The 22428-nt window shown below is 38.2% G+C and overlaps 1 protein-coding gene across 2 annotated transcripts in view; it reads left to right on the forward strand.

Moving 5' to 3' along the window:
* FSHR (follicle stimulating hormone receptor) overlaps nucleotides 1-22428 on the forward strand; it is a 166213-nt gene that overhangs the window by 65161 nt on the left and 78624 nt on the right. For both annotated transcript variants that reach the window (XM_059942821.1, XM_059942822.1), the window contains exon 2: nucleotides 9377-9448. In XM_059942821.1, the coding sequence (XP_059798804.1) occupies nucleotides 9377-9448 (72 nt within the window). The remainder of the gene's footprint in view (nucleotides 1-9376; nucleotides 9449-22428) is intronic.

Consider the following 22428-nt stretch of genomic DNA (forward strand, 5'->3'; position numbering starts at 1 on the left):
CTCAGCTTTGCCAAATCTTAACGTTTGGTCAAAATGGTTTAGATCTTTTTAAAAAATACAAAACATTTTAGAGATAGTTGTGTTTCACTCCTTTTCTTCTCGTCACAGAGGTAAACACTATGCTGATTTTGGTGTTGTGATTCTCAGAATTTTCCTTTTGATAGATATGTATGCATCTCTAAACATGTTTTGCAATATAGGTCCTATTATTATTTGAGTATGGTGAGGCCGAAAGATTAGGAGAAAACTGCCATTGAAAAGATAGTTTGTTATTCTCACAGCTCCCAGGAGAAGGGGACACATGGGGAAGCACCAGGGTTGATCATGAGGCAGAGGGAGCTGGGGGAAAACACTTTATTGCGGCTTCCAAGGGAAATAAAAACGGGTGAAACAGGGTAAACAGGTTTAGGATTGGCTAGTCTAAATAATTTCAGTGGATTCTGTGGTGTAGGAGCTTCCCTGGGGTGATTAGGACAGAGGAATGGTGGCCCAGAGTGTAAGGGCCCCTTAAAAGAGGTGCTTGGGGGTATGGATTAGTTGGTTTGCATAAGAAAGGCACACTCTCAGGCCAGTTGTTTGCTATCTCTAGGAGTTAGCCCTAGGAGGAGTAGTCCCTCCAGAGTCAGCAAACCCCAAGATGTCAAAACATCAAAAATATGGAATGAAAAAACATGATTCATACAAAACAATACACTGTGTTATTTTCTATGTTGTTAACCTCTATGAAAATCATATCATGCTGCACATATTGTGCATATAATTGACTTTTTTTTTTTTTCTCAACATTATGCTTTAGGAATTTATCCAAATTGTTGTATGTAGCGCCAGTCAATTTGTTCCTTTTCACTGCTTTATAATTTGGCATTGTGTCAATATATCATAGTTTATTAATATTTATTCATCCCCTTGTTTATGAGCATTTGTCTCCAGTTTTCTACGATTACAAATGATGTTGCAGTGGTTAATCTTTTACCCGTCTCCAGGTGCACATGTGGCCAGGAGACATAGAATAACTGGATTCAAAGGCATTTGTTTCTTTGACTTTAATACATTTTGCCAAATGGCTACTGAAAGTACTTGTAGAAAATTACCCTTCCATCAAGAGTGTAGAAAATGTCCTATTGTTCCACTGCCTCACCAGCACTGTTATTGTGAGGTTTTCCTTTTAATGTTTGCCAATATGATGGTGTTTAAAGGTACCTAATAATTGCTTAAATTTGCATTTTCTTGATTACTAGTGAAGTTGAGTATCTTTGCATACGTTTATTGGCCATTTGCATTTTCTCTTATATGAACTGCCTGTTCATATCTTTTGCCTATCTTTCTACTGGGTTGTTTGTATTTTTCTCATTATTTTGTAAAGTTCTTTGTATTCTGGATGCTAACCCTTGCTAGTTGTATGTGTTGCAAATATCTTTCCCCAACCTACAATATATCTTTGTTTTAGAGAAACTTTAAGTTTATTATTGTCAAATCTATCAGCTTTTCAATTTTGGCGTGCAGTTTTTGTGTCCTCTTTAAAGAAAGTTTCCTCAATAGAATGTTATATTTTATTTAAAAATTTTGAAGTGTTGATTTTTCCCATTTAGATTTTTAATAAACCTGGAGTTGAGATTTTAATATGGTAATAAGCAAAGGTGTTATTTTTATCCACAAGGATAATCAATAGTTTCAGCATCCCTTATTGATTAATCCATATCTTCTTCCATACATTTTTAATGCTACTCTGTCATTTGTCATTTTCTTTTGTTTAATGGTCTATTTCTGTACTCGTTTTCTCTCCCACTGGTCTATTTAATCTCTGCCAGAACCACAGCATTTTAATCACTATAGCTTTATAAAAATCATATTGCCTAGCATGCTGATTCTCCCAATCTTGTTTTACTTCTTCAAAATTATTTTGGCTACCCCTCAAAACTGCTCTTCCATAGGAATATTAACCAACTGGTGCATTTCCATACACACATATCAAAAGAAACAAAAGCAAAAGAAGTACTGTGTCTTAGATGGGTCTTGAATTTAATTTCTACATTAATGTGGATTAAAACTGATATCTTCACAATATTGAGACTTCCCTTAAATGTGCTATTTCAGGGTTTTTATTTTTATTTTTTTGTTTGTTTTTTTATACTGCAAGTTCTTATTAGGCATCAATTTTATACACATCAGTGTATACATGTCAATCCCAATCGCCCAATTCAGCACACCACCATCCCCACCCCACTGCAGTTTTCCCCCCTTGGTGTCCATATGTCCATTCTCTACATCTGTGTCTCAACTTCTGCCCTGCAAACCGGCTCATCTGTACCATTTTTCTAGGTTCCACATACGTGCATTAATATACGATATTTGTTTTTCTCTTTCTGACTTACTTCACTCTGTATGACAGTCTCTAGATCCATCCACTTCTCAACAAATGACTCAATTTCGTTCCTTTTTATGGCTGAGTAATATTCCATTGTATATATGTACCACATCTTCTTTATCCATTCGTCTGTTGATGGGCATTTAGGTTGCTTCCATCACCTGGCTATTGTAAATAGTGCTGCAATGAACATTCGGGTGCATGTATCTTTTTGAATTACGGTTTTCTCTGGGTATATGCCCAGTAGTGGGATTGCTGGGTCATATGGTAATTCTATTTTTAGTTTTTTAAGGAACCTCCATATTGTTCTCCATAGTGGCTGTATCAATTTACATTCCCACCAACAGTGCAAGAGGGTTCCCTTTTCTCCACACAAAGGGTTTTTATTTTTTAATGTTTTTTAATTCAGTATTTGATTATTCTCCATAAATCCCTAAATCTTTTTTTAAGATTAATTTCTTATATTTTATAAGTTTTTAGCCATTGATATTGATGTACTTTAAAATAATATAAGAATGAAAATTAATTACATAGCCACCTACCTTACCAGACTTCCTTATTAGTTCTACTACTAATCTCTTAGGTTAGAGTTTGTTTGTATAGACAATCACGTTATCTATAGATAATGACAGTTTTTCATCAATAATATTGAATATCTTTTTTTTTAATCTTACTGTATAGGCTAGGGCATCTAGCACAATACTGAATGGAAGGTATAATAGTAGACATCCTTGCCTCATTCCTAACTTTAAATGGAATGTGTCTAATATTTCACCACTAAGTATGACATTTATTGTAGTGGTTGATAGATTTTACCCCTTATCAGATTAAGAATATTCCTCCCTTTTCTCGTTTGTCAAAATGTTTTGGGTTTTTATCAAATATATTTTCTATGCCTATTAATAAAATCATGTGATTTTTCACTTTTAATTTCTTAATGTAGAAATTTCCTTTAATAGAGTTATCTAATATTTAGCAACCCTTGAAATCTGGGACAAACCCAAATGATAATGATATATTATTTGTTTAGCCTCCGTTTGGATATACACTGTCACTACACTATTTCAGATTTTTTCCATTTACATTAATAAGTGAGATTGGTCTAAATCTTTCCATTCTTTTATTGTCCCTGTCTATTTTATTACTGGTGTTACACCAGCCACATTAAATGGGTTGAAGAACATTCCATCTTTTGCTAGTCTCTGGAATAGTTTGTAAAAGACTGAGATTTTTCATCACTTTAAAGGGGTAGAATTTACTTCTAAAATCATATGATGCTGACCTTGTTTTTGGTGAATAGGTTTTAAACTACCAATCCAATTTGTTGATCATTATAGATCTGTTCAGTTTTCTATATCTTCATGAGTCAGTTTTAGTAAGTATATACTTCTAGGAAAATTATCCATACTGTCTGATTTTTTAAAATCTAATGTTATAAAATTGTTCTTAGGGCTCTCTGATTTAAAACATGTTTTATTTGTAGTTAAGTGCCATTTTTCATGTCTCTCATTGCTTTATTGGATTTTTTTTCCCCTTGGTTGATATGAACAGATTTCTTTTTAGTCTATTAATCTTTCCAAAGAGTTAGCTTTTGATTTTATTGATCCTCTCTAATGTATTTCTACTCTTATCTTTATTATTTTTTTCTCTCTACTCTCTCTAGGTTTCTTCTCTCAAGGCAAACAAATTTCGCAATGTGTTTAAAGTTAATCTTGTTAGACTCTCATTTGCTTTATTTCTAAAATGAAAAATTAAAACTCAAACTCTATATATCAAGTTGTAATGTCTAGATGAGTGTTTATCTTCTCAAAACATCTCTATCAACAGCCCCTCATTTTACCATTTTTTTTAATTAAACTTCTTTTGAGTTTGCATTTTAAGTTCTAGCCAGAAATGGAATAAATATTATCTTTATAGTTTTCTGTTTCCACAATTCTGTTGTTCTTTCATTACTTTCCTGTGTTAGCTCATTAATTTTCCATCTTTTTTGCCTCTTTTTCTGGTATAATAATTTAAAGCTACAAATTTCTCTATAAGAAGCAGTTTAGCTGCATCTCATAAGTTTGATATGTTGCATTTTCATCATGGTTCAAGTCCAAATAATTTCCAATTATTAATGTAATTGCTCCTTTGACCCATGTATGATTTAAAAGAGTGTTTTGTTTGATTTGGTTTTGTTTTGGCTCTCCAAATGCGTGTGTACATGTGGCAGGGCAGGGGGGATAATTACCTCTTATTACTGACTTCTAAGTAATTCAAATGCATCATTGTCAAAGAAAATGATTTGTTTGATAACAATTTGCTTTCCTTTGTGACCCACTTCTTGGTCAACATTTTTTTAGTGTTCCTTATTAAATAGGTGAATTTTCCAACCATTATGAAAAACCAACCTATTCAATAAGGAGCATTAATTTCTTTGTTCACTATTCCTTCTTATTTTTGGAGACTTCCTACTGGATTAAATTATCTTATTTTCTAAGGGAATTCTTTTGCTAAAACTTTGTTAATGGCTAATTAAATTTGTCTAAAAGTGTTTTTATTTTACCCTCACATTTGAATGATTATTTCTGGGCATAGGATTCTAAACTGGCAGTTATTTTCTCTAATAATTTTGAAGATATTTTTACAAAGTTTTCTAATTGTTTTTTCTTTGAAGATAATATGTCTTTTTTTCTCTGTTTGCATTTAAAATATTTTCTTTTTTGGCTCTACAGTTTTAATTCATAGGTATCCAGCAGTGCATTTGTTATCCTTCCTGGAACTTGTTGAGATTTCTGAATCTGAGGATTTATGTCTTTCATAATTTCTGGAAATTATCCACATGTTATTTCATTGAAAGTTGCCTGTTCTCCATTTTCTGTATCTTTCTTTCTAGAATGCACATGTGATAGATAGTTAGGTAGGCAGGTAGCTAGGTAGACAGACAAATGACACACAGAAACAGATCTTTGCATTCCATCATCCATGTTTCATCTCATGTACCAGTTTGGCATCAAAACACAAATTCCTTGTCTACCAAGTCCAGACAATCCTCTCCCCACTCCTCCCTTCTGCCCCCCCAAAATACACTGACTTCAATTTACCCTCTTAGAATTCTGTTTACATTCACAACTCAAGGTTCCATCTGGTATTCAGTTGTTCTACTGTAGGACCCTAGGAATTTCTTATATTTTCTAATAAGCTCAGCTATGCAATTAAAACAATAGTGGTTATGTTTTATAGACGACGTCTGGGTGATCTTTAGTGGAAATATCTTCAGGTTATCTAATTTATAGCATTGCAGGAAATGGAAGTCAAGACTTTCAATCTTCAAAAAAGATTTAATTATATTAATTAGTTTGAACCATTTAATACAGGCACAGACGTTGACATTTTTAGAAAATGTGCCTGCTACTAGAGTTGAACCAAAAAGATCTAGTTGACTTGTTATTAAATAGAGTCAATTATCCAAGATTCTACTCTTTGTACATCTTATTAACTAATATTTACCTTAATATTTCAACTCCCTTGAAATTTTAGACTGATTGAGTAGTTTAAAGCAATTTTATTATTTGCTTTTACCAATTTGTTTTCATCATTCTTCTGTCTTGTGATAAATAGGAACAAAAGGAACTTGTCTATGTTAACTAAGATTGAGTACATTAAGAGACTATGAACTGACCTTGATTCTTTTCAGATGAGTGTTCTAGAAGTTGATACTGTTCTAGAACCATTACACTCAATCCTAAATTAGATCCAATAGTTTCACACAGACTATGCTTTTAGTATGATCTGATAGTTTTGAGACCCAGGCTCAAATTCACCCACTCCTTCCAATCTTCCTCTTATATATTTATGTACTTTGGGATCTTTCACATTTCATTCCTGTATAACATCTATAGTTATTACATCAACTGTATCCCACATCTGTTTTCTGGTGATTCCAAGGCTTCTGTTTTTGCCTTCCCATGTATATAAACTCCTCCAGAGTGAGAAAAGCACACAGGATTCTCTCTCATGATTCCTCACCATGGAGCTGGTGCACATGGTGGCCAAAGGCAAACAAACAAAGTGGAAGAAAAGAACTGTTTGCCTGAACAATAACCTTATATGAAATGGGTATTTCACTAATACCAATAAATAACAGGAGACTAAAGCAGTGAAAGTTTGTGAAACTATCCAAGTCCACAGTACTGAATTCCTACTGAAAGACTGCCTTGCAGAAGGAAGGATTAAAGTGGAAAGAAAACCAACTCCCTATTAACCAATTGCAAAGTAAGAGAAAGTGGGAGGGAGGAAAGGCAGAGGAAGAAATAGTATTCCCACTGTAGAGATTCCCAAAGAGTCACTTGTAATTCTACCCTCAAGCCTTGAACTCTCACACTTCAATAGCCATTCAAGAAATGTTTTTCTGAATATGTGTCATGTACCAGCCACTGTTCTAGGCATTTGGTATAAAACAGTAGACAAATCAGACAAAAATTCCTGCCTTCACAGGGCTTACATTCTAGTTATGGGTAAAAGATAAATAAATATATGAATACATAAATAGATAAATAAATATAAGGTATAACATGTCAGAAGAACTATGAAGAAAGGCGTTAAGGGACTAAGTTGGGAAAATTGTCATTTTAAATAGGGTGGTTAGGGAAAGCCTCACTGAGAAAGTGACATTTGAACAAGCAGCTGGATGAAAGAGCAAGCAAGAAGGATATCTGAGAGAGGAATGCTCCAGGAAGAGAGAATTGCAAATGCAGAAATATTAGGCAAGAAGGAACCTGGCATGTACAAAGAACAGCAAGAGATTACTGTGAAGAGAATGAGATAAGCAATGGTGTGAGCTGTCAAAATTGAGGTTAGAGGATATACGGGAAGGGAGAGTGGGAAGATCCTATAGGGTCCTGCAGGCCGTTATATATTGGGTTGGCCAAAAAGTGACTTCGATTTTTCAGTAAAAATAAAAGACACACTTTTCATTTTCACCAAGAACTTTATTGAACAATGTATTCATCCTTTTGTTCCACTACCTTCTGCCATTTTTCAGGCAACTTCATAATTCCATCTTCCCAAAACTTTTTATCTTTTTGAGCAAAGAACTGTTCCAGGTGCCTTTTACAGTCTTCCAGGGAATTGAAATTTTTCCATTAAGAGAATTTTGTAAAGGCCGAAATAAATGGAAATCCCAAGATGCAATGTCTGGTGAATACAGCAGATGAATCAACTTCCCAGCCAAGCCGTAACAGTTTTTGCCTGGTCATCAAATAAACGTGCAGTCTTGCATTATCCTGATGGAAGATTATGCATTTTCTGTTGACTAATTCCTGATGCTTTTCATCGAGTGCTGCTTTCAGTTGGTCTAACTGGGAGCAGTAGTTGTTGGAATTAATTGTTTGGTTTTCCGGAAGGAGCTTATAATAGAGGACTCCCTTCCAATCCCACCATATACACAACAGTACCTTCTTTGAATGAAGACTGGCCTTGATGAGGTTGTTGGTGGTTCATTTCGCTTGCCCCACGATCTCTTCTGTTCCACATTATTGTACAGTATTCACTTTTCATCGCCAGTCACAATTTGTTTTAAAAACGGAATGTTTTTGTTATGTTTAAGTAGAGAAGCGCATGCAGAAATATGGTCAAGAAGGGTTTTTTTCACTTAATTTATGTGGAACCCAGACAGCAAAGTGATTAACATAACCAAGCTGGTGCAAATGATTTTCAAGGCTTGATTTGGATATTTGAGTATGTCGGCTATCTCCCTCATGGTATAACATTGATTGTTCTCAGTTAATGTCTCGATTTGATCTCTATCAACTTCAACTGGTCTACCCGACCGTGGAGCATCATCCAGCAAGAAATCTCCAGCACAAAACTTTGCAAACCACTTTGACACGTTCGTTCAGTCACAGCACCTTCTCCATACACTGCACAAATCTTTTTTTTGCACTTCGGTCCCATTTTTACCTTTCTTGAAATAAAAATGCATAATATGCCGAAAATGTTGCTTTTTTCTTCCATCTTCAATATCAAAATGGCCACACAAAAATTCACCAATTTTGATAAGACTTTTTTTCAATGCACGCTGATATGACAGCTGTCACATACAATCTAACAAAATTGTTTTGAATGAAGTTAAAGACAACTAAGTGTTACTAGAGCCACCTTACAGAAAAAACCGAATGAACCTTTTGGTCAACACAATACAATAGGGTTTTTTTCCTGACTGAGATGAGGAGCCGTTGGAAGGAATTTTGAGGCAGGTGTGAGACAAATATTTCAAGCAGAAGAAAATGGCAGAAGCTGAAGGTGGCTGAGGTTAAGACTTTTCTCAGATGGGAGAAATTAAGGCATGTTTGTATACTGATGGGCAGGATCCAATAAAGAAGCAAAAGTAGGTGAAGGAAATGTATGAAAGAAAGGGCAGAATTGCTGTAGTGGTTACCTTCACTACAAGACAAGGAAAGAGATATGGCATGGGTTGGAGGGACTGTTTTTAATCAGGACCCTGGACAGCTCACCCATGGTAACAGGAGGGAAGGCAAGGTGTATAAAGCCCAGGTACAGGTGGGAGGATGGCTGGGAGCCATGTGAGAGTATGAGGAAGTTCTCTTCTACTGGTTTCATTTTCTCTGAAGTAAGAAGCAAGGTCAGCTAAGAAGGATAATAGGGAAGAGGTATTGGGAGTTGGAATAGAGAAAGAGAAGGGGCCTCACAGGGCTATAGGAGTCAAATGGAGTAGTGGTGACAAGAAGGTTCATATCCTAGCTCTGCCACATATTAGCCATGTGACGCTGGGTAAGTGTTCTAACCTCCCTAAACCTCAGTTTCCTCTTATACAAAATGGGGATAACGATACTGCCAACATCACTGCTTTGTGGTGTGGGTGAAAAGAGATCATGGAGAAGCAATCATAAGCACTACTAAATAGCAAGCACCTGGTATATTTTGGCTGTTATCTGCTATTATACATTAGGCACTCAATGACTTATCAATGAATGGATAGGTTGTGATATTTTATGTCCACTCTCTTTTCAGGAGGTTTGTTCTCACCAAGCTTCAAGTCATCCCAAAAGGAGCATTTTCGGGATTTGGGGACCTGGAGAAAATGTATGTACCTGAGCAGTGTGTGAATGCTTCAAATGGGCTATGGGCAGCAACCTCAGACCACATCTAGCATGATTCTCTGTGCTTAGAAACCAGAATAACACACTAAGCGAAGGTTTCGCACCTTGTCCCACTGTATTTCCTTACCACAGTTCCTAAACAGTAGTGTGGGATCTTTCAGCACGTGGCCACTGAAATAAGCATAAGGTCAATCCAAGCATTCTCACTTTTTTGGTATAAGGTGTTGCTCCCAAAGTACCTGTGAGTGAAAGTTTTATAAATCAAAGCCTATTTTCTCTGCTGACATCCATTCTTTTCAAGAGATACTCTCTATTAATTAACTATTAATAGAGTTAATTATTATTAACTCTCTGATTAATTTTTAATTGACAGCAGGGCCTAACATTTGTGCTCTAGAGATTTTCTGGACTTCTTGTTCCTAAGCCATGCTGACAAGTGGTAAGTGATACATAAACATTCAAAAGTATTGGGAAAGTTTAGAGCACTGAGGGCGATTTCCTTTGAAAAGAGAAGACTTTGTTAACGTAAACACTTGCTTTTTACTGGGCTAGTGTAATGTAGGGGTTTCCCAAAATAGGCTTTTCTCAAAGTAGGGTGGAGTAAGAAAAAACAGCAAATTCTTTCATGCTTAAGGTAACCCACCCTGCCTTTGAAGGTCCTTGATCCCATCCCCTAGGCTTTTAGGGATGGGAAAAGTGTTTTTCACCACAGCCAGAATCTAGAAATTAATGACAGTAAGTACACCAACAGATAGATGGATTACACAGAAGAGAATGGGTTTTTTCATTATAAGAATAAAGCAACGCCCACCCCCCACCCCCCCAGTTATATAAGCTTCTCCTTCTTTAAGTCATTCAATTTTTGTCTTGGTTCTTTCACCGCACTTTTAAAAAGAACACTTGCCCAGGTGTGAGGAAGCGAGAAAGAAATCCATTAATGCAAGAAACACAAAGCAGAGAGAGTGGCAATGTGTTTGAGCAGTTATGCCAACTGCTTAGACGAGGTTGGTCAGAATCCTGGGTCTGAGTGTTGATTTTAATATAAACTTACTGTGTAACCTTGATTAAATCACCTTATCTCTCAGAACCTTGGCTTCCTCATCTGTGTATTAAGGAAGGAGATTTTAAAGGGGGAGGTAGCTTATGTGATCTCTAATTTCTCTGCGCAAGCATCTCCCAGTTGGATGAGAGCCCAGTTTAAGACCTGAGTCTTCAATGTTTACAATTCTTGAAGACAGTCAACACGCATAGGAACTGGGAGATGGGGCACTCATCTGAGCAGAGCTCACCAAGGAAAACAGGGAAGGAACAGAGTTGGAGAGCTTTTGACTCAAGATGTATTCCTGGATGGATCAGCCATTGCCCTGCCGGGAATTAACAGAGACTAGGTGACTATTGGATAGGTCTCGCCTCCCCACCGCCCCAAAAAGTTCTGTAATTACATAGAAATAATTCTAAAGACAGGAATCCCAGGTACCACAAAGAATTCACCTTAATAAATTCAATCCAGCAAATGTGATTGACCTCTCATCGGGTACTCAGGCTACCAGGAGACCTTCCTTTGGCGATAGATGGTTGATCTGAGCTGACATAGCAATAATTCCAGAGACAGAACAGCTGGTTCAGAAACTCAACTTCCTCAGACACAGGTTGCCCATTTCTACCTCATGCCTTTATTAGTCAGCCTGCACTGCCACAGATGCCAGAAAAATTAATCTTATGTTTTCAATACTCTTTATGTCCTAAGAGTTCCAAAACATTCCGGAGCAGAGAACCCAGTACTGAACTGAACTCTGAACAGACTATTTGTACCCTTCAGTCCCTATGCTCACCTTCACCCATTGTCTCACCTCCTATTCTTGGTCACTGATAAGTTCTCATCTCCTTTCCACATTTATGTTCTTCATGTATGTTCTTCCTCCAGTTTTTAACCAGTTTTCTGAACTTAATAAATATTGGCTTCCTCTTCAATATCTCCCTCTTCACAAATCACAAAATCCCTTTCACTCATTCTGCACATGTGGCCTGGTTTCACATATCCTTATTAAAAAGAAGGGGAGAAATCTTTCTGCATAAATCCTGCTTTCCTTCTCTGCTACCATCCTCTCTCTTCCCCATCACTGCCACTCTTTTGAAAAAGCAGCCCATATTCACTGCCTCTCTATCCTTTTCCGTTCAATTACTCCTCAGCCTGTCCTCTTGCTATTCAACCACAGATTCTCTAACACTATTAAATTACTCTATCAAAGGTCCCAACAATACCAAAACTGTCAGAACTAATGACTTCTACTTTGTCCTCTTAGTATTTAACCGATAGGTAGCTTTTGATTACACTGACCGTTCATGCCATCCTTCTCAATACTCTTTCCCCTTTTAACTTCAGTGACACCACATCCTCCTGCCTGTCCTCTGAACCTTCCAGACTACTCCATAACCAGTTCTGTCCCTTTTCTTTTTCCTCAGTTGCCCCTCAAAAGTTCAGATATTCCAGGGTGCCAGTTTTGGCCATTTTCTTTTTTCATAGTCACATCCTCATTATTATTTATCAATTATATCTTACTACCAGGGCTCCTAAACCTTCATCTGCAAACCCCACCTCTCTTCTGAGGCCATAATTCTTGTTTTGAAATGGAGAGATTCCTCAATATCTACCCTTAAGTGAACCACAAGTGCCTCAAATTCAGCATATCCAGACAAACTCATTATCTTTACCCTTAAATTTCTCATCTTCCCATATTGCCCAGTGAATAACATCACCATCTGCCCAGATTCCCAAGCAAGAAAATTCAGTCTCCCTTGACTCATGTGCCTTCTCTCTTTCTTCTGTGCAGGTGCTCTTCCAGTTCTATTGACTCCCTCTCAAAAATATCTCTGGAACCCTATCCTCATCTTACTCCTGCAGCTATGAGGTTTAAAGTCCCTTGCATAGCCTACTGCATGAGGCTGCTCTGCCTGTCCCAGCTCCAGTCTCCCACCACTCTGTTTCCAGACCTGCTCTGCTCAAAGTCCCTTGCAGGGACTTTGGGTCCCTCTAGGGACCATCACTGTTACAGGTTTCAGTCTTAAGTCTCTGACACAGAAATCAAAGCTCATTATCTCCCACCATACACAGTGTACCCCACACTTTTGCCAGGTAGGAAGATTTGCCATTTCCCAAGCACTACCATTACCAGACATCATATTGCTTATTTAGAATGTGATGGCTGGTTCTTTGGACAATGCCTGGCACGTAGACCAAAAAATAGGTGCAGGTGAAGGTATAAATGAACAAGTGAACAAATATACTTTCACACCAGTCTTATATAGATGCTGTCCTTCTGCCTAAAATTCCACTTGGTAGAAGCCTGCTTTTCCCCCAAGAGGCAGAGCAAATGTTTACCCCCCAACCCCCCGTACAGCCTTTCCAGAACCCTCCCAGTGCTTCCAAACCATAATCTCGTGCTTGTAGTAGCAATAGCATGTTTATCAGATTGCATTTGGAGTTTACACATTTTTTCCAGATCCTTAGATTGTTCTTTCAGCGCAAGGTCAGAGTGTAACTTAACTTTGTATTAAGTACAACACCAAGTCCTGTTGTTTTATCTCCTGGCTTCACCTCTAATCTATCCACTCGTCTCCTCCAGCTACCATTATCTTGTCCTGGAAAACTGCACCAGTCTTCTACTTGTGCCTCCCCATCCACGAGCATGCTCTCCCCTCACCCTCATCCATTCTCTACCCAGCAACCAGAGTGACATTTTCTAAATTTATACCTAATCATGTCACCTTCAACACCTGGTACACATGCACGCTCTCTCTCTCTCTCTCTCTCTCTCTCCATACCTTACTGCTGCTCTTAACATAAAAAAGAAACTAGACTGCTCACATTTTCTCCTTTGCTCTACTGGCCCTTCTTCAGTTCATAAAAGGTACTATGTTATGCAGCCCACCATGGGCCTTGCTTGTTCCTTCTGACTAGAACTTCCTTTCCACTCTGCCCTCTTAATTTAGTCAGTTCCTCCTCATTCTTCAGACCCTGACACCAGTATCACTTGCCCAGGAATGCTCCCCTTGACCTCCCCAACTAGGACAAAACCTCCTGCTAATATAACACACTCTCATATCACCACTAGACTCTAGGTGGTGACTATCATTTTAACACTCTTATACTTACTTATGTATTACCTGAATTAATGTCTAACTCCCCTATTGGACTGTAAGTTCCATGAGCACAAGGACATGATTGCTTTTACTCATTATTGGATCCATGGTGTCTCACACAGAGTCAGGTACCTACAATCAATATCTGATACATGCACAAATAAAAATGAACAAATATAAGTAGTTGGAGAGAGAAGATACCCAGATATAACAAGAAAATACTAAGTCGTAGGAATGATAATGATAACTGATGGAGGAGTTAACAGACATACAAACACTGGCTGAGACTCTACTCTGATCTAGGCACTTACATGGCTATAGTTTAAAATCAAACCCAGGACAAAAATGTACAGGACAATATGTGCAAAATAAGTGATACAAACATTGTATTTGTTCGGACTCTTTCTGTTGTGTGAGGGCAAAAGAAAATAAACCTCAAACAGGCTGAAGAAAAGAAGGGAGTTTAACGGCTCATTTAACTTGATGGTCAGCGAGAAGGAATGGCTTTAGAAACAGCTCTATTCAGGTTCAAGGTCCTTAGGACTTGGCCTCTCCCTCTCTCTCTGGTCTCCCTTCACTATGTTCATTCCAGCCCTGAGCCCCACCCTTGGTGGCAAGAAAGCAGTAGCAGTCCTGCCTTCAAACATCATCTCAGGTTCTATTCGGGGGAATGTGCTGCCCTTTTTCTTGCTCAATTCCACAAAAGTCTTAAGATTTAAGTCTGACTTGCTTAGATCACACAACCATCCCTGGACCAACCACTGCAGCTAAGAGAATGTGATGTTCAAATTGGCTGTGGCCTGGGTAACGGGCTCCATACCTAGAGGTGAGAAAACCTACCCCAACCACATGGATTTGGAATGGGGGAGGGAGAGCCACAAACAAAAACTGAGGCCACTGCTGGAAAAAAAAAAAAAAAAAGTGGAGACTAGATGGTGGTAGTTGGGCAAACAATGAATGCCTAAAAAGAAAATTAGTCCTCTTCTCATCCAGAAGAGAGAGGGCTTTGTGACCTGGGTAGCTGGGGATTTGCTACGTTTGATTCTTCCCCCTTCCTCCTGTTAGAATAATTGAAAGAATCCAGTAACTCTGCCCCAATCCATGCTAATCCATCTTTCATTAATCCAGCTTAACCCACCCACCTCTGCTTCTATAAGAAGTCAAGAGGGAACGGAGTCTTTTGGTAGAAGTGGAGCAGGAGCTTCTCCAATAGAAATGAAATGATCACTGTCACACCTTAGCTTTCCTCAGCATCACTATCTCAAACCTCCTGACTCTTCACTGCTTTGGGACTGACTGGGGGAAAAGGAAATCATTAAAATCTCTGCAGTGTGAAGTGGCTTTGCAAAGTGCACTGTAAACTGTTTACCTTATCTTTAATTATTTTGGAGTCATATATCAGCTTGGTATAAAGTGTGAAGACTACACTAAATAGGGTGGAGGGGAGGAGGTGACAATGTGGTGATTTATGGTAACCAGAAAAATTATGTATGGAAATGAGTGCAATTTAAAAACACATCTACGTGCTATTGTAACACTGGAGGGGGAAGAAAAGCCAGTGTATAATAAAATATCTTTGAAAATAGGAGCATGATGAATATGTAAATGAGACCAATCAACATCAGCTAAGATATGGTATATGCAGATGAGACGGCAATGAGCCAAAATGTGAAATAGCTCCCAAACCATAAATATGAACCATATAAAATTCATCTGAAATATTCATGATAACATAAGGACAAAAAGTATAATCAAGTGATTTATTCACATATAAAAATGAGAATACTAGTCTGACACTCCACCCTCCACCCCCAGATCACTGGGGGAAGAAAAGTTAACAGAGGGACTTTTAGAGGAAGAGATTTATTGAATGAAAACGGTTGCAAGCACACTAAAAAAGCTGAATATCCTCCAATTCTCAGTTCTTTGGGCTCACTCAACACAGATAAAGGGAAAGGAAATAAGTCAGGTAACTAAAATACTAATGGCACCGGTGCTAGAAAATTTGGGTTCCAATCTGCTTTGCCTCCCTAACATTTCCTTAGGTCTGTTCCTACTCTGACCATCTGTGATTCTGAGAGTTAATGGGCAAAGAAGGCTTGAGTCCCACTTACTGAAATAAAGCAAGAAGGAAAGGCTGATGATTGTACAGGCTCCTGATAAAAAACTAAAGGCCAGTGTTGGAGTGGCTGGACCTCTGAATGGGAAGAGGGGATCTGAATCCCAGGGCAAAAAAAAAAAAGTGATAATGAGGTTCAGGTTGTACTTTAGAATTCTCTGGGGAACTTCTAAAAAATTATTTTAAAAAATAATGCACAAGCTTGACTGTCATTTCCAGGGATTTTTCATTCTATTTGTACAGGGTAGGGCCAAGGATTGATCATTTTATAAAACTCCCTTGATGATTCTAATATACGGTCACAGGTGAAAGCTACTGAGTGGATGATATTTAAGTCTGAATCCAATTTGTAGAAAGAGTATTCACCACAACATGTATAGTGTAACTACATGGTGTGGTTGAAGGAGAATAAACAGAGGGGAGGTGGTAGGAGATGAGGTCATAAAAAAGCTGGGGTAAGGTCATGGAGAACCTTATAGGCCATGGGGAAAAGTTTGAGTGTCATAGTGAGCGTGATGGAAATTACCTGGGTTATTTTGAGCAACTAACTATCTGACTTGGATTTGTTAAAGTTCACTTGCACACACAGATTTTGCTTTACTAATATTTTGTTAAGAATTTTTGTGTCTATATTTGTAGAGGTGTTAGTTTGTATATTTCTTTTCTTATAATTGCTCTGTTTTGTTTTGTTATACTGGTGCTATAAAATGAGTTGGGAAATGTCCCCTCATCCTCTGTATCTTGAAAGAGTTGGTTACAATAAGGAAAGAATACTTTTTTCCCACAAACGGTGCTGAATCAACTCGGTATTCACATGGGAAAAAAAAATAAACCTCAACCCTTACCTCATGTCATATACAAAATCCACCTCTAAACAGATCATAGACTTAAATGTAAAAGCTAAAACTTTAAAACATCTAGAAGAAAATATAGGAGAAAATCTTCACAATCTTGGGATAGGCAAAGATTTCTTAAATAGGACACACAAAGCATAAGATCAGATTTTATTTTGATGAAGTGAAAATAAAATCTCTGCGCTTCAAAAGAACAGCTATCAGGAAAGTGAAAAACCAAGCCACAGGCGGGGAGAAAAATATTTCCAAAACATGCTTCTGAAAAGGGACTTGGATTAAGAATACATAAAGAACTCTTAAAAGTGAAAAATAAGTAGATAAACAATCCAATTGAAAATAGGCAAAAGATCTGAATGGATACTTCCCAAAGATACACAAATGGACACTAAGCACATGAAAAGATATTCAACATTAGTGGCCATTACAGAAATGACTTTTAAAACCTTAAAGAAATACCATTACATACCCATACCCACTGGAAGAGCTAGAATTAAAGACTGACAATATAGGCATTGGTGAAACTGCGGAGTGACTGGAACTGTCATATGTATCTGGTGAGACTGCAAAATAGTACAACCCCTTTGGGAAAGAGTTTGACAGTTCCTTATAAAGTATTTATCCAAGAGAAATGAAAACATATGTCCACACAAAGACTTGTTCAAGAATGTTCATAACAGATTTATTCATAATAGCTCCAAACTAAAAACAATCCAAGTACTCATCACCAGGTCACTGGGTAAACAAAATTATGTTCTATTCATACAACAGAGTATGAATAAGTAATAAAAGGGAATAAACTACTAACACAACAACATGGATGAGTCTCAAGTCTAAGGCAAAGAAGTGAAACACAAAAGAATATACCATACACCAAATAATTCTATCTATACGAAACTTGAAGAAAGAATATCTAATCTATTGTGACAGGAAGCACATCAGTACTTGTTGGGGCCAAGGGTGATGGTGGGGATTGTCTGGGAAGGGGTGCAAAGGAAATTTTAAGGCTCATGGAGATGTTCTGTAACTTGATTGTGATGGTTGTTACAAAATATACGAATTTGTAAAAACTCCTCGAAGAGTTAAAATGAGTGAATAGTATTATTTGTTAAATTACACTTCAGTAAATAAAGCTGATTGTCTAAAATCAACAATTTTTCAGCACCTATTTGGGGCCAGGTGTTTTAAATACATTTCAGTTAATCTGCACTTTATAGACAGGGATACTGACATTCAGAAAAGGTAAGCAATCAACTAGCATCAGAGAGTTCTTTTGCAGGGAAGCTAGGATTTGAACCCAAGGTAATCTGGTTCTTTCGGCTACATAAGGCTTCCTTTTTGCTGGCGCCTACCATTTTCCAGAATCATTCTACTAAAGTAAAAAGCGACAAAGGGGAGGATTAAGGCTGTGAAAGCTTCCTTTGATGTCATTTAAAATTAGAAGAGAGGATTTCTGTGCCTAAGCACTTGGAATTGCCATAAACCAGAACCTAGGGTCATAGAGAAGACAGTCATAGAGGAGAGGAAACCTCTTCTGGGACAGTCATAGAGGAGAGGAAACCTCTTCTTGGAGTATTTTTTTCACCTTCAAGTTTCAGTGTGCCAACTCATTTCTGGGTAAAGATCCTGCTGAGACTGGCTTTAGTTCAAGGCTTTGCAAACCAGGCTGCCTGTTAAGTTGCAAATTAACTTAGTCAGCAGTTGGGAAATGTAAAAGTTGGGCCAATTAAGTTGTCATTATTGACCCAGGTCAAACATGAGTTAGTGTCTAGAAGGTGAAAGTCCTTATCTCATTTCCTGTTCTCCATAAATATTCTGAAAATAAGTATTTTTGTTGTATTTACTGCTTCAACCAAGAACACAAGAAGCCATTTTCTTGTCACTTTTTGGGTTGATGTGGTTTTAGTATTTCCATTAAGTCTCCTTATTTTCAACTGTTTCTAGGTGGGTCCTCAAAATAAACTCTACAATATCTAATAGCTGCCCAGATCAGAAAAGAGAATAATTTATTAGCTTTGCATTTATATGCTTGGTTTTGTTTTGTTTTTTCGCTTGTTTGTTTTCACTTCAATTTCTTTCTATGTGTGCATGGTGGGGAGGATTCTGATAAAGGAAACAGAGTTCCTGAGATCTAGTAATTTTATGGATGCCTTCAATCTTATATTCATTATAACTGTCCACATCTCAGTCCCTTCTGTTTTATTCATGAAGGTAGTGAGGGTTTCCTTTGCTGGAAGAGATTCCAAAAAAGGGAATACTGAAAGAATACAGAAGAGAGCCCCATTGACTTAATCAGCTCAGGCTGCTGTAATAAAATACTGGATTGGGTGGCTTAAGCAACAGACATTTAAATCTCACAGTTCTAAGAGTCCAAGATTAGAAGTCCAAGATTAGAGTGCCAGTGTGGTCAGGTTCTAGTGAGAACCCACTCCCTGCCTTTTCTCTGTATCTCCACATGGTTAAGAGAGAGCTCTGGTCTCTTTATCCCCTTATGTGGGCACCAATCCCATCATGAGAGCTCCACCTCCATGACCTTATCCAATTATTTTCCAAAGTCCCCATCTCCAAATTCCACCACACTGGGAATTAGGGCTTAAACATATGAATTTGGGGTGATGGGGGGAGAGACACCAACACTCAGTCCATAGCCCGCACTGTGAACTAGCAAGCTTACAGTATGTATGTATAGTATGTATGTTGTAGATGCTCCCTTGCTTGGGAAAGCACAGATATGCCCTCATTAACCTCTTCCATCTCTAGGATCCTCCAGCCTCTTGGCGACTTGATGCTCTAAGGCATTCATGGTCCTGGTGACCTCTGCTCGGTGCCTTTAATTCAGCAGCTAAAGCTTACAGGTGGCAAGACTTCACAGAGTTTACTCAAGCCAGGCTTTATTGGCTTGCCATCAAGTACAATCTCCTTCCATTTTTTAATCAACAGCCAAGCAACGTCATCTTCTCTTTCTTTTAAGACTTCTGCTTGCCCTTCTGACCTTTCTTGACAAGGCAAGCTGTGGGAAAGACCTTCAAATGTGTTATGTTTGTCAGGGCTCACGGATATACCAGAAAATGAACTGGCCTTTTTGTTCTCTCTGCCAGTAACTCATTGTTTGTGTCTACTCAGAGAAGATACAATTAAGGCAGCAAAATACTCAAGTGAAAAATAGCCTCGTGGCTCTGCCTTACAGACTCTTGCTAGATTTTTTTTCTAATAGAGTAGTATTAAAATAAAAAGATGCAATCTAAACACAAGCTCCGATCGATGCACAAACTATTTATTTTTATTTCCTCATTTAGCCCATGCCTATCACAACCACATCCATCTGGGCTGTTTATGACTTAATAAGATGCCTTGAACAGTAAAAGACTCAAATAGGCTACACACCCACCTGCCTGCCCACCACCCGTAACAAACTACCTGAATCTTATACTTCAGAAACCTCTTCTGTGGTGCTCAGATCCACTCTGGCTAGCCTACACAGAAACTGAATGATCAGAAATGGGGTTTTACAGTTCAAACCATTCCAGAGGTTAAACAGGCAGAGAGAAAAAGCAGAAGAGTGAGGGACAAATGCCAGAGGAGCCTAAATGAATAAAGTAGAAGCTAACCACCCCAGTGGGTCTGAGATTCTGAGAGAGTCTGGGCACAGAGATAGCAATTGTTGATGCCAAGTGTTTCACAAACATGTAATTTGTGCTTGGATGTAAGCATGCTTTGAAAAGTTAAAAAGTGCATACAAATGCAAGGTATGAATTATAAAGACAGCACATGTGCTCTGCTTCCCATTCATGGTGTCTCAGCTCAACGACATACTGATTACAGATTTTGCCTTTCTCTCTTCTCATATTCCTCTCCAAAGCACGTAGCATGGGACTGGGCACACTGGAAAGATAATGGCAGGCAAAGTTTGTGAATTTGTCATCTCTGCCCCTGGGGTCCTTTCCCAACTTTTCAGAAGCTGTTCCCCAAATCAGGCTCTCAATATTTTTTTTATCTTGTTCTTCATTCTTCTTTTCCCAGTAACGATAACAACATCTGAATAATGTAATGGCATTGAAATTCTAAGGAGTTCTGAATTAGATACTCCAAGACAATTTGCCTTTTTAAAAAGCCATGAAGTGGGTAATGCCACTCCCAAAGGATTGAATTGCTAATGGCGGGATTTTAGTCAACATGGCACATGTGCTTAAGGAGGTTCGCTTTAATACCTGAAGAAACATATCTAGACTGACTTACTTGTTTGGACTGCAAAGTCCATGTGTACATGAGCAGAAATTTGAGGGAAAGATGAGCTTCCTGTAATCACAGACATTAGTGCCTTCAAGATTCCATCTACTGAGAATGGGCCCCCTCACGGTCTGACACCAGGTGGAGAACTCAGGCTGGTGTCTGTTTCGTTTTGTTTTTCCTTTACTGAATGTTAAAAATTTGGGGTTCCAGTCTTCATGTATTTGTTTAAAATGTGCCCCCTTATACTTTCCCTTATATCGCCTTCCCTGCTTCTCTTCATATGCACATATAACTTCTCAGTCCAATCAGATAAAACACTTAAGATGTGACTTTCCATTTAGTAAAGCAGACAGTTGCTTTGGGGGGAAAAGGGATGGTGGTTTACTGCAGCACCAAGTTCCATAACAATAACAACAACAAAAAATCCTGCATCAAGGGTAAGTTCTTCACTAACTTCAAGGAAATGAGGCCAAATCAGAAATCACTGGCTGGAGCTTTTTAAAGAGAAGAGATTTATAGGCTTCAGTCAAGTACTCAAGACAAGTGCAGCCTGATGGATGACACCAGCTAATCCATCAAGTGATTTATCAGGGTTCACAGAGTAAATGGTAAATGATTGTGACTTTCATCACTCCCTGAACACCTGTGAGGATGAGGCCTGTAGAGCTAATATGCTTCCTCAAGCCGGGGACACCTCCTTTGACTAGTGTATGTGCTGTTGTGTTTGGTCTATTCTATTTGTGAGCAACCTTGAGAGAGACCAGGCAAACTCAGAGAAGCATAATCCATCCATCAGCCAAGAATTCCACAAATTCTTCTTGAGTCACAAAATACATTAATTAGGTGAGGAATGATTTGATGAAGCTTATGTGCCAGTCACTGCTAGATGTTCTGGGCAATAAAGATGAAGATACAAAGTCCCTGCTCTCCAGGAGTTCTCAAGGAGAACAGCAACAATCGGCTGTCATTTGTTGAGTGATTATTTTGCCAGAAACTGAGATAGCCACTTTACATGCACTTTCTTATTTAATTATCATAACCTCATCATCCCAATTTTACAGCAAGAAGACTGAAGTCAAAGGGGTTATGTGACTTGCCCAATGTCACACATCTAATAAAGGGTAGGGCTGGGATGCTGAAACCCGAAAACCAGGCTTTCTGACTCCCATGTTCACAAAGTAATCTATTATTCTGTAATATATATGAATGCAGCAAAAGTAGTCCAGATAATAAACGATATAGGACGGGGATAATCTTGTTCTCTAATGGAGTGAAGTAGGAGTCACAGAGTCCTCGTCCATTTTATTCGTAGTAGTAGTTTGAATAGCTTTGCATCGGTTTCCTATTTTACAACTTCAAAACTGCCTCATACACCTATTAGCTCATTTAATCTCGCACACCAACCCTTCAGTGGCAGCTGGGGCAAGAATTTGAGCCCATCTCACAGGTGAGGAAATGAAATTCAGAGAAGTTTGGTGACTGGTCTGAGATCAACACCTACGAAGTGATAGAGGTGGGATTTCTCACATGCCACACGCCGTGCGTTTTCTCCATATAATGCTTTGCTTTTTGCAATGCTGTCTCTCATTTATTAAAGAGAAGTTACGTCTTGAGAGTCTTGCA

Source organism: Balaenoptera ricei, chromosome 13, assembly GCF_028023285.1.
Source record: "Balaenoptera ricei isolate mBalRic1 chromosome 13, mBalRic1.hap2, whole genome shotgun sequence".
Lineage (NCBI taxonomy): Eukaryota > Metazoa > Chordata > Mammalia > Artiodactyla > Balaenopteridae > Balaenoptera > Balaenoptera ricei.